This window comes from Juglans microcarpa x Juglans regia, chromosome 7D (assembly GCF_004785595.1).
Source record: "Juglans microcarpa x Juglans regia isolate MS1-56 chromosome 7D, Jm3101_v1.0, whole genome shotgun sequence".
In the NCBI taxonomy this organism is placed as follows: Eukaryota; Viridiplantae; Streptophyta; class Magnoliopsida; order Fagales; family Juglandaceae; genus Juglans; species Juglans microcarpa x Juglans regia.
Genome location: NC_054606.1, coordinates 23,172,421 through 23,184,791, shown reverse-complemented (window position 1 = coordinate 23,184,791; position 12,371 = coordinate 23,172,421). Strand labels below are relative to the sequence as shown.

Below are 12,371 nucleotides of genomic sequence, written 5' to 3'. Positions count from 1 at the left end.
CACTAACAATTGGCGGCTAAAGAAAAGTTCAAGAGAAATTTCATTTTTTCCCTTCTTCAATTGGATCATTATTTGCTTATCTTTTTCTATTTTTTGTTGTAGTTGAAGTTTTCCTGTCATAAAAATTTGTTGGCTGATTAGACATTGCATTTGATAGGTTGCCAGTCTAAAATTTGTAGCTCGAGGTGATTTTTTGTTAACTGCCTCGGCAGACAAGGTAAGCATTTGGTTTCCAAATTTGTAGTTAGGAATCTTAAATGTTGACATGCACGGGTTGTTCATAAGAAAAGGAAATTCCTTTTTTTATTTTCAGAAATTTATTATTATGTTTTTTTGGACAATAATGTTTCCTTGACCAATAGATTAAGTGTGTACGTACGGGTGATTTTGTAAATCTTCTTGACCATTTGATTAAATACATGTAGAGAACCTGAATTGCAAATATTAATCTGGGTGCAACCCAGAGGAAATCATTAGGTATTCGTTTAAGCTCCGATGGCATTTGAAGCTGCAAGTGAAGATTTAAGCATTATTATCAGAGGTAAGTACTCTATGTTTAACACAGTTCTATCAAGTCTTTGATCCAATCCAATATTATTTACAATAAGAAATTACGCTAGACACACTGTAAACTCCTGCAGCTAAATACGATGAAACTCTAATAAGATGGAACTCTAATTAAATTTCGTATACATAATAGAAACAATTCCTGGTGCTGTGATTCCATGGAAGATGAATCACCCATGAGTTTCCTTAAGTTAACCTCCTAAACCAAGAAATACAATTATATTTAAACAAGAAGGGAGGTCATAACCACGAAAAGAGCATGAATCCTACATTACTTAGAAATGTTAAGAGATATCATCTCTCATGATGGCTTGTCATTTTTGCCTATGGCATGATCACACTCAACCGGCCATAATATTTAATTCGACTCTAATTTTTCCTTTTGGGTTAGTTTCCTTTTTTTTTTCTTCCAGCAAAGTGAAATCTCCATTTATTATTGGCTTTAAATATGTAGTAGCATGCTTTTTGGCTTAAATTTCTGACAAACAGAAAAGTTGATGCACTCAATCTAATATCGAAAAAAGAATACCTTATTTCTGTTTTGATGCCTTTGCAGGTATATGAACTCATAACATTTGAAATGAGAAAGATGTATCCCTTGGGTGTTCTTGTTAACCAGCCTCTATCAGATAAAAAAATGTTATAATTTTTATTATTTTGCTATCCTCTATTCAGAGTATTTTTGTTAAGAACTCGAGAAACTGGAGTGGCTTTTGCAAACCATTTTAGATGGTAATGACCCAAGGAGCTTTAACTTTAACATTTTGAACATATGTTCTCTACCTTTCTTTTTCCAGTGGATTATGTCTTGATCCCCTTTCCTAATTTCTATTTGTTGTGGAGAATTTGATATTTGCTTCTTCTTAATCACTTGATCTAAAATACTGTATAACTCACATTTTCCTTGGAATTTTTATAATGTGTCCTTTTTTCTTCATAGTGTCTATTTGTCAGTAGTTAACATTCATTAGCTTTTATGTGTGCTAGAGCTATATTGGCAGAGTATTTTGGTCCTGTTCTTGGAGTATTGTCAGCAGTGTTATATGGATGGAGAGGCCGTATCTGGAAGAAGGTAGTTCTCTCTGATATGCTTCGTTGTCACTGATTTTAGGGTGGATGATGTTTGAATAATGTTCATCATATCAGTTAAAGATCATAATCTTAGAGCATGTAAGCTTTGGTTTTATTTCTAACATGTTTTTCTTTTTTTCTGTTTTCATCCAATGCTTAACATGAATGCAAGAGTTTTGCAACACATGAGGTTAATGACAATATCAATCGAAGTTTTATTAGGAATTAATAAATGCCGTCTACATCAATCTGGTAGAAAATGTCAAGCAAATACATAAATTAAGCTGCCAAAACTAGCTAAATCATCATCCTATATAAACGTCAAGTCTAGTAATAATACTTAAGTTCCCTCATCAAGTTAAAGATCAATCGTCAGACTCTTCACTACCATCCTTATCATCAGGATTATTATTTGGCACACTATCAGGATTATTATTTCGGACACTATCGGGAAGATGCACATACGACTCTTGGTAAAAGCTATAACTACTAGGATCAAATTGAGATGGCAAACTCATCCACAGATCCTCTTGGTATTCACTCGGTTCATTTAGATAGTTAGACCCAAAGACAGTCTGATCTGTTGAATTATACGCCCAGTTGGACCATCCAATTGGTGGAACCATCGTGGCAGGAAGATCAAGAGGACTTGCATAATTGAAGTAGCCATTGAAAGTAGCCCCAGTATCGAGAGCATGAGCGTTACTGCATTGAGCCGCAGATTCTGGCTGCTGGAACCCATTTTGGAAGGTACTGGCCGTGGTGATCTGCATATTATCCCAGGCACCTATTACTGGTACTTCAACATCAGCAATGGGGGCAGCTTCGAGATTTCCACAATTCATCTTATCTATATGCTCATCATCCCCCCCATCATAATCATCTAGCAGAGAAGTTGAACCAACCATCGCAGGATCGTTATCTTCAATTTGAATTTTGATTGATTTAACAGGTTTTTTATAAATCCTGCATAAGACCCAGTCATCCAACTGCATGGTACAAGATTTAGTGCTGATGATGGTCAGTTTTTGAGAATAGAATTAAGAGCCTTAAAACGAACATATATATTAATTAGTAAAAGGTTGAAAACTACATACCCTCATGCCATTTGAGCCTCTTTCGCTACAGGGTGAATCCTCGACTCTAAATTCATGCATAATCCAGTCGGTCTTTTTACCCTTTGGAGCCTTTCCTATATAAAAAACCAATGCCTTCCTATACCCAACTACGGTTCCCTTGGATTTGATTTTCCTGTCAGCTCCGGTGGCTTTCCAATATCCATCACCAGCAGCTCGATTTGGCCGTCTTCCATTTCGATACTTTCGATCTCTTGGGGTGAAAATGTATAATTGATCTTCTTGATAATCCTTGTATTTTGCTTTTAATGGAAGAAATTCAAGTGTTACTTTCTAGTTCAACTTTTGATCTTTAATATGAAATAGTCTTAATTTAATGTCATGACTGTATGCACCACATGCAATATGCACTCACAAGCAAGATAATTAGTTCTACTTGATTAATTGCACATGATTCAGTCAAACAAAATGAAGCACTATCAAACACAATGAATTAAACAAAATTGAAGCTGAATATGAGTCAGAGTTAGCAAGTTGAGTACCATGAATATTTGTTTATAATTAGTTCTTCTAGTTTTGCTAAGTGCATTCGATATGGAAAGAAGAAGATGGTTGACATCAGAAAAATTAAGGTATCTGCACAATATCTACCATGATTCTCACATTCAGATTATAAATAATTAGCAAGAAACAAACTTTATATCATGCAAAGTTATTTTCAAACCTCCACTATCAATATAATAAAATCGGTACTACCTACCCGAAAGAAAATCTGGATTATATGCATATAGGTTAACCTCCACGATGTTGTTAATTGGCAGGGACTGGTTCCGTACTTTCTTCTCCAAGTAAAAGATGATGAGCTCTTCGTCTGTTGGGAGAAATCTGTACCCGGGAGGTTTGTTAAAAAATCCAGCTTGTTCCTTAATATTGCTGTCGCTGTTGAAATTATTTGACTCCATAGCACACGACTCTTCTCTGAAATACAATTAATTGCAGCAGACGTCCTCGATTTAAATAGAGTGGTGCTAGCGCCACTTCTACCGATTTTTTGGAGTTTAGACTTATCAAATAGTGTAATTCTTCTTTTTAAATATTTTTAAAATCCATTTAAACATCTTATCCTTCGGTTTGTATTGTGTTTCCCCTTTTTTTTTGGATACTTCCAGAATTTAGCGCCAATAGTGTAATTCTTCTTTTTAAATATTTGAATCAATAGTCCACTTCTACCGATTTTTTGGAGTTTAGACTTATCAAATAGTGGAATTCTTCTTTTTAAATACTTTTGAAATCCATTTAAACATCTTATCCTTCAGTTTGGATTGTTTTTCCCTTTTTTTTTTCTTAGATACTTCCAAGATTTATCGTAAGAATATAAGTGATCCGAGTCCCTCTCCCTCATTTTTTCTCCCTGCCCGAGTTCCACCTCCCCACGCCTCTTCAACTTGTTTCTCCCTTCAAGTTCCCTCCCAACAAACTCTGTCTATCCATGTCTTTCATGCTATCGGTTCTCTCTCTCAGAGTCTCTCCCGTTGCTTGCATCACCCACCGTAAACCAAAACAATACCACGTACAACAGCCCTTTGTTTTTCAACACAGTCACTGTAAACAACTACCCATCGACGCTCGACCCATGTTCGGCAACCCACGCACGTCCCCAGAACATCCTCTGTTTTCATAACCAAAAACAGAGCACCGGTTCTTCCCATTCACGGCAATCCCGCAAGCCTCCTAAGCCATCCAACTCCACAGAAAACACCGCCCAAGCCTCCACCCTACGGTTTCCACAGTTCAAGCACAGTAAGAACACTGTAGGCCGCTGCCGCTGCACACATTCTCTCTCTCTCTCTCTCTCTCTCTCTTTCGATATCACGTTTCTAACCACCTTTGAATATCTCAGCCGCTTGGCAACCGCTACTCGCTGGAAAAATATTCTCCATCATCGGACACCGACCACGAACCACCCCTCCCACCTCACGGTTGCATAGCCTAAGACGAAAGACCCACCACGGTATTTTCCTCCCCTCTCACAGTGCTTTCTCCCTCTCTCCGTTCTCTCTCTCTCTCTCATCACTCTCTCTCTCACACAGAAGTCCCACCCCCGTTCAAACCAGTCGCGTCGCCGTCGAGATCCACCCAAACCGCCACCACACGTAGCCTCACGGTGAGGATCCGTGCACTGCTCCTCTCTTCTCAGTGAAGTCTGGTTCACAAAATGAAAATATTGTCTTTGGTAAAGGGAAGTGATATTACGTTTATGGCCTTATTTTACAATTGGATTTGGGCTGTTTTGTTTACGTACTAGAGTTTATATATATTTTTTTAAAGTGTGCTCAGTTTTTATTTTAAAATAGTTCAGAAACTTTATTTTTATAACAAATATTTAAGGGATTTAAATTATGTTGTTAATCATTAAATTTTATATTTTAATTTCAGAAGTAAACTGTAACAGTATAATTTTATTTTAAATACTTTAAATCTAATCTAGTTTATTTTTTTTAAATGAAATTTCATTGTTTACTGTAATAGGCTTTTGATATAATTATATTAACTAGTATTAAATTTTTTATAATTAGATTTCAGTAGTAAAATATTTTAAGGTTCAAATTATTAGTCGAAGATATTAAGAGGATATCGATTCACTTGGAGAGTGATGATATTTAAGGTTGCGAGAATCTTAAAAGTTTTAGGAAAAATTGTTTATTTTGGTATTTTTTAAGCTTAAATATTAAAATACATGTTTACTTGGAGATTTACGTAAGTTACGTGTCTAATTTTATAGGTGATGATTGATATTCGTTTGGTACTGTTATGGAAAAATTTAGAAAAATTAAAAGTTTAGGTAAGCGTGATTCCTATGTTAGACTTTGCATAAAAGAAAATTGAAGTATGGTTGATTTTATGAAAAATATGCACGTTATTGTTATAAAAAGAATTTTGAAATAACCTCTGTTATTTGTTCTGCATTACTCATGAAATATGTATAAAAGATAAAAGTATTTTTGTCATGACTGGTGTAGACATGAGCAAATTTATGTTATTTTGTTTCTGACAATGCAAAAAGAGCGAATATAAAATCTGAAAATTTGTGCATATTATGTGAAGATGCTCTAAATCGGTTTTGAATATGTGAAAATGATATGAAATTGTTCAGTACTTTGTTTTGATATGATGTGGTATCTGAAAACCTTTGGCATGACTTTCTGATTCTGTATCTGATTTTGTTTCTAGTTATGATCTGATAATTTTGATTCTGTTTTGCTCTGATATATGGCCCTATCACGGGTGATAATAGTGCCTTGTTGCAGGATATAATAGTGACTTCTAGCCCTGTCATGGGATATAATATTGACTTCTGGTCCCGCCACGGGATATAATAATAGTCTCTATTCTAAGTGCAATCGATTTGGTATCATGGTGATTTATGTTCTGCTTGGCTTTTCACATAATACACAATCCTACCACAGGGGTTAAATATGATCTCTGTTCTAATATGATATGATACGATACAATATGATAAGATAATGATGTTCAATCATGTTATGCCAAAGGATATTTTTAAATATGAACATTTGAAATCGTCGCTTTGATATTCTGATAACATGTTTTTAGATCTATATTCCTGAAACTAAATGTTTTGTTCTACATCCGGAATTCTGTGAAAAGGCTAATGTTTACATACTAGTATATGTTTTCTACTTATTGAATTGTTAATAACTCATCCCTTATCTCCACAATATTTTTCAGATGATTTGAATAATTCAGTTGAGGATCAAGATTATGAAGCATGAGTGAGATGATTTAAATATAGAAGGTTTATTTGAGTAGTGAAGAATTTTATTAAGTAATCTTGTTGTGTTCTGATGGCTTGGTATTTTGAGATGTTGATTATATTGAGATAGTTGATTTGAAACAATAGTTTTTCTATGGCATTGAGAATTTAGAGTCTATAAATATATATACTGTAATATATGATATTTAAGTGAAAGGTAGTCACCCTCGGACCTCATCCAGGACTGGGGAGTTACAGTACTTGTCCTAGTTGATTTGGTTCTTGGACAACGTGCTTGTGCGTTACGTACCACTTCTGGGTCTTGTGGGCACAGTTTCTTGGGCTTAAAACCTACAAGGAGTTAGAAACAAGTACGTTCCCTCTCTAGTTCTAAATTAATATACTTTTAAATTGTTGTATTTTGGAAGAAAGGGTTAATTATAAGATATAATATGATTTACCCTCTCTCTCCCTCTCTCACTCTCTCTCAAAAAGGCAAACTTTCTCTTCCATAAAAAGCCTCAAGATCTGATTTTCACCATAGGAGGAGGAGAAAGCCGAGTCTCATTCTCTCATTTTTCCATCTGACCACGTTGTCTATTAAGGTAGTTCTCTCTTTCTAGTTTATTTTGTTTCCTTCAAGGTTAAAAAAGACAAATCTACGGTTTTTCGACAACTCTCGAAGGACATGCGTAGCATAAGAAGACTCTCAGACAACAAATCGTTTGGAGGATAGTGACGGTTTTTTGAAAATCTCCGCGCGTGGTCCTCATGTGCCACCCCTTCCAGCAGCTTTTCTCACCACATGTGTCGTATCACTGGAATCGCCCCCATAAGATCTTTCAGATATGACTTTTGTGGCTAAAAAGAGACAAAGCGTGTTGCCTTCATGTGTCGTCACAGATTTTAAAGTCTACCAGAGTTGATCCAAATTGTAATCCGTCAATTTTTGCATCTATCTTAGTACTTTCCTTATTGTTTTCCTTATTGTTTGGTAAAAATAAAAAAAAGAGTTCGTCTTTTGGATATTTTTTTTTAGAGGTTGAGTCCTCTCTTTCTATGAAGGGTGAGGCTGAATCCTTATTGTTGTCTTTTTGATGTTTATCTATAGAGAATATCAGTAATAGTGAAGAACAGACCAATCACAAAAGAAAATAATGTACTAATGGAGCTCCAAATTGATTAATTGGTTTGTGAGATAATGGTTGATAAGGATGAAATAAAATTGTCCAAGAAATGAGTTTTAAGGATGAAATTTAAATTTCTTCCCAAAATATTGACGAAAGTCATATACCATTCCATTGATCAATAAAACGTTCGAAGAAGATATTTACTGATAACAAATTTCTTCCTCAAAACATTTTTTGATGTTAAGGGAAATTGTAGGAAAACTCCCAAAAATAAACCATTTACGATGATTTTTGTCATCACGTCTTAGCCAGTATTGTCATCCCCACCCCCAAATAACTTTTTGCACGATTTTGCTCACCACAAAAAATCCAAAAAAGTTTCCAAAAAGACTCACAACAATAGCAAATAATCATGGGAAAAAAACTAGTTTTTCTAGTTATTTTTTGGTATCCGAAAAAAGGGTCTCTCTTTAGTTCATAATACTTTTAAACTTGTACCATTCCCCCCCTCCCCCCTCCCCCCTCCCAATAAAAAAACTTTTTACTGCAATTTTTTGAAGTTGTTGCAAATAATTGCTTTTTGAAGTTCTTGCAAAAAGTCTGAATTTTAAAATTTCATATTTTCTAGTATTTATTTACTTAACTTTTAACATTATTTAGACTTTAATGACTAAATTCATTTAGCCCAAGAATAGAAGACGTGTCTCAATAGGAATAAATATGTTGCTTTGCACCAAAAATACTCTCTTGCTTTAGAGATATGTATGCTATGAAGACGATAAGAATAATAGTAGTCTATTCAAAATAGTAGGTGTATTAGAAATAAATAATGTGCATTTCATGTGTGCTAGTGTGACAGAAAGAGATTAGTTTTGCCTTTTTATTTAACTTAATTATTATCATCTTTATTCTTAAATATTATATATTACATTACTCCTATCACTACCTACAAAACTATTTGGATAAGAACAAAAAGTAGTGATATATGTACTTACAATTTTACCTACAAGACTCATTTTGTTAATTTCTTTTAGGATTCAAATTTTGAATTTAAAATTTCCTAATTTTCAATATATCAATAATTCACATGTGGAGAAATAAATTTTTTGTAAGTTATTCTCAAATAGATTTAGCTTTTTCTAAGAACAAAATCAACAATTTAGAAATGATAATGATAATTTGTGTACAAGTATGATAAACATCTATCCCTTGGTAGTCTTCCTTCAAGATAACAATCAATCCCTTACTTTAAGTACACCAAGTCAAATTAATGAAGGTAATCATGATTATGATCACAATTCAACAAATCCAAATCAAAGACAATCTTCAGCAATGTTAATCAATCTTGCCTGTTGATTTTATCTATTTGTAAATTAGAAAAAATAATTTATAGAAAAATAAATAAATATACAATACTGCTACAAATTCAAACATTTAAAATTATTATTAAATAATTTTAAACTTCATAGAATTATAGTCTATATAGAGTATATTTTTATCGTGGTCATGACTCATCAATGATAGTGTTTCACATCAACTCAATAACCTCTAATAATTGAAGAGAATGGAATAGATGCAAGCATCTCAGCAACAAAAAAAAAAGGGTAGATTTGTTTTTGTGACGAAATAAAATTGTCTCTAAAAATGACTTTTAAGGATGAAATTTATCTTTCGTCACAAGATACTGACAAAAGTCATTTACCATTCAATTGATCAATATAATGTTCAAATAAAATATTTAGGGACGAAAAATTTGGTTGCCAATAAAATTTTTGACCTTCTAGGGAATTGTGGGCGGAATTGCAGAAAAGAACCCCTTTCGGCAATTTGTTCTCGTCACTGTTTTAGCTGTTGTTGTTGGCCACCCTCCCCTCACCAATAACTATTTGCATCGATTTTTGAAGTTATTGCAAATACTTGGTTTTTTTCTCGATTTTGCTCGCCACAAAATGTCATAAAAATGGCACCAAAAAGTCCCACAACAATGAAAAATAAACGAGGCAAAAACAACTAGTTTTTCCGGCATTTTTTTGGTAGCCCGAGAAAACGTTTGTAGCAATGTTGTCCTACTGAAATCAATATTTCTAGCGAGTTTAGTCACTAGAAATAAAAAGTTTCTCTCGCCTAAAATAATTTGTACGTTCTCTATCTAGTTTGAAAATAGTTCGTTCTCTTTCTAGTTCCTAATTAATATCCTTTTAAATTAGTCTATCTGGGAATTAATGGTTAATTATAAGATATAATATGATTTGATCTGTTTGCTTTAAATCCAAATTAATTGACCATATATGTATATATTATTATCTTTCAAATCTTATTTTATTTTTACAGATTACATCATATGGGATTTTTGAAATTTCAATACAAGAAAAACTACTTTTTTCCGCTATTGATGTCGCCAGAAATTGTATGCAAAATTGTTGAAAAGAACCATTTCCTTAGATTTTTTTCTCATCATAGCATAGCCGCTATTGTTGCACCCCCACCCCCCCCCCCCCCCCCAAAAAAAAAAAAACTTTTTGCAACGAATTTTATAAAGTTGTCACAAATACTTAATTTTTTGTGCGATTTGGAGAATTTTTGGTAGCCGAAAAAAAAACATTTGCCGCATAACATCACCAACAGAAAACAATATTTCCGGTGAGGTTAGTTATCAGAAGTAAAGATTTCTAGCAAGTTTTTCTGGCTCGAAATAATTTATACGTTCTCTATATTGTTTGAAAGTAATAAGTTGTCTCTCTAGTTCCAAATTAATATACCTTTAAATTAGTCTATTTGGGAAGAACGATTAATTATAAGATATAATATGATTTGATTTGTTTCCTTTAGTTCTGAAAGACATACATACACACACACACATATATATATATATATATTTATTTACATACATACATATACAATCATGCAACATTTTTGAAATTAGAATAAAAGAAAAAATACATTTTCCCGCTGCTGAAGTCGCCAAATATTGTTGGCAAAATCGACGAAAAGAACCATTTCCAGCGATGTTTTCTTCTCACGGCGTTTCCATTGTTGTCCCCCCCCCCCCAAAAAAAAAATCATGCGGCAATGTTTTTTTTTTTTTTTTTTTTTTTTCAAGTTGATGCAAACGCTTGGCTTGTTCTGACAATTTTCCTAGAGACAAAAAGTGGCTACAAAAAGTCCCAAAAAATAAACTTGAGAAATACAATTAGTTTTTCTGGCAATTTTTTGGTAATCGAAAAGAAATACTTGCGACTGGAAATCAATATTATTCCCGACGAGGTTTGTTGCCAGAAATACAGATTTCAGGCGAGCTTTTCTCACATGAAATCATTTCTACGTTCTCTATTTAGTTTGAAACTAGTTCATTTTCTCTCTAGAAAGGAAAAAAATCTCGTAATATGTTTAACCAGAAAATAAAAAATAATATACTTTTAAAATAGTCTGTCGGGAAAGACATGGTTAATTATAAGATACAAAATGATTTGATATGTTTCCTTTAGTTCCAAATTAATTAACTATATATGTGTGTGTGTGTGTGTGTATATACATATTTATCATTCAAGTCTTATTTTTTTTTCATCGGATTATATCATGCGGGATTTTTAAAAGTTTACTACAATAAAACCACCATTTCCAATGACTGGTAGCCAAAATTGCTGAAAAGAACGATTTTCGGCGATTTCTTCTTATCACGGCATAGCCGCCGTTGTTTCCTAGCCCCTCTCCCAAATAAATTTTTGTCCCCATTTTTTGAGTTTTCGCAAATACTTGACTTTTTCTAGTAATTTTACTTGCCCCAAAAAGTCCAAAAAATGACTGCATAAAGTCCCACAACAATGATAGATAATCGTGGGAAAACAATTAGTGTTTTTGACAACTTTTTGGTAGCTGGAAAAAAACATTTGTTGCAATATCTCCGTTAAGGTCTGCTGACGTTGGCTCATGTTGCTGCACAATATAACGATATTGAAACTGTCCCCTCTCTTAACCTTCAGAACTCTCACGAGTTTGTTGGCCTGAAATAATTTGTACATTCTTTATCTAGTTTGAAACTAACTATTAAAAAAAAATAACATCCGAATTCTTTTCTTATTTCATTTACATATTCTTTGTTCACTCTTTCTTTCTCTTTATTATTTTTGTATGTCTTTTTTATTATTTTTTAACTATCCAAATGGTTACCCACTACAACAAATACTGCTTTTTCTCCGTAGTGACTATCGTGGGAAAAAGTTTATCCTTACTGGGAAAAATTTTTTTGCCACCAATGTGGTCCGTGGGATACTTGTGGCATATAACTAGTGAAGAAAGAGTCTTTTTCCATCAAACCACAAGTTTATGGGAAAAACCTTCTTTTTGCCGCGACGACATCCGTGGCAGTTAAAGTATTTTTTCTTCGTGGCAAAGGTCTCATCTAGTATAATGTGGGAAATAGTACGGTTTTCCATGAAATTAAGTGGTGGAAAAAAAACGTTTTGCCCATGAAACTTCTTCGTGGAAAATGGAAACTAATAATTGTTTTCTTCAAGAATATTATTCATGGCAATAGACTTTTTAGTATGATCAATTTCAACAGCCAAACTATTTCTCACCAACCACCAAGTGATACAAATACAATCAAATACTCAAACTTATTGAAGGCTTTCTACTCAATAGACCATCAAGTGATAAAACCAACACCTGAAATTTTATTCCAACCAAAAATTAAGATAACCAATATATATAACATAAATAATACAGTAATTTACAACTTTGCCCACTGCGTTAATG

General features: G+C 33.4%; 2 protein-coding genes across 18 annotated transcripts in view; one reads left to right on the top strand and one right to left on the bottom strand.

The window, feature by feature from the left end:
* LOC121239847 overlaps positions 1-12,371 on the top strand; it is a 128,501-nt gene that overhangs the window by 99,311 nt on the left and 16,819 nt on the right. For 3 of the 17 annotated variants that reach the window (XR_005935385.1, XR_005935390.1, XR_005935380.1), the window contains one exon: positions 426-541. The exons of 11 other annotated variants lie outside the window; for them this stretch is intronic. The gene's annotated coding sequence lies outside the window, so the exon portion shown is untranslated. Of the gene's footprint in view, positions 1-425; positions 542-1,538; positions 1,640-3,535; positions 3,618-12,371 lie in introns of those variants that run through there. 3 more of the 17 variants (XR_005935383.1, XR_005935388.1, XR_005935384.1) reach the window with 3 other exon arrangements.
* On the bottom strand, positions 2,004-3,676 carry LOC121238219 (NAC domain-containing protein 72-like). The gene is made up of 3 exons (XM_041135050.1): positions 3,475-3,676; positions 2,736-3,016; positions 2,004-2,627 (listed from the first exon to the last, which is right to left on the bottom strand). Exons 1-3 carry the CDS (start codon positions 3,674-3,676, stop codon positions 2,004-2,006), a joined length of 1,107 nt encoding a protein of 368 aa, XP_040990984.1.

Bases quoted from the DNA above. Each gene is read 5' to 3' on its own strand.
- LOC121238219 (XM_041135050.1), bottom strand. From the start codon at position 3,676: ATGGAGTCAAATAATTTCAACAGCGACAGCAATATTAAGGAACAAGCT. The intron at 3,017-3,474 runs GTAGGTAGTACC...TTCCATTAAAAG, and splicing joins TAATCCAGATTTTCTTTCGG to CAAAATACAAGGATTATCAA. The intron at 2,628-2,735 runs GTATGTAGTTTT...TGTACCATGCAG, and splicing joins GAGGCTCAAATGGCATGAGG to TTGGATGACTGGGTCTTATG.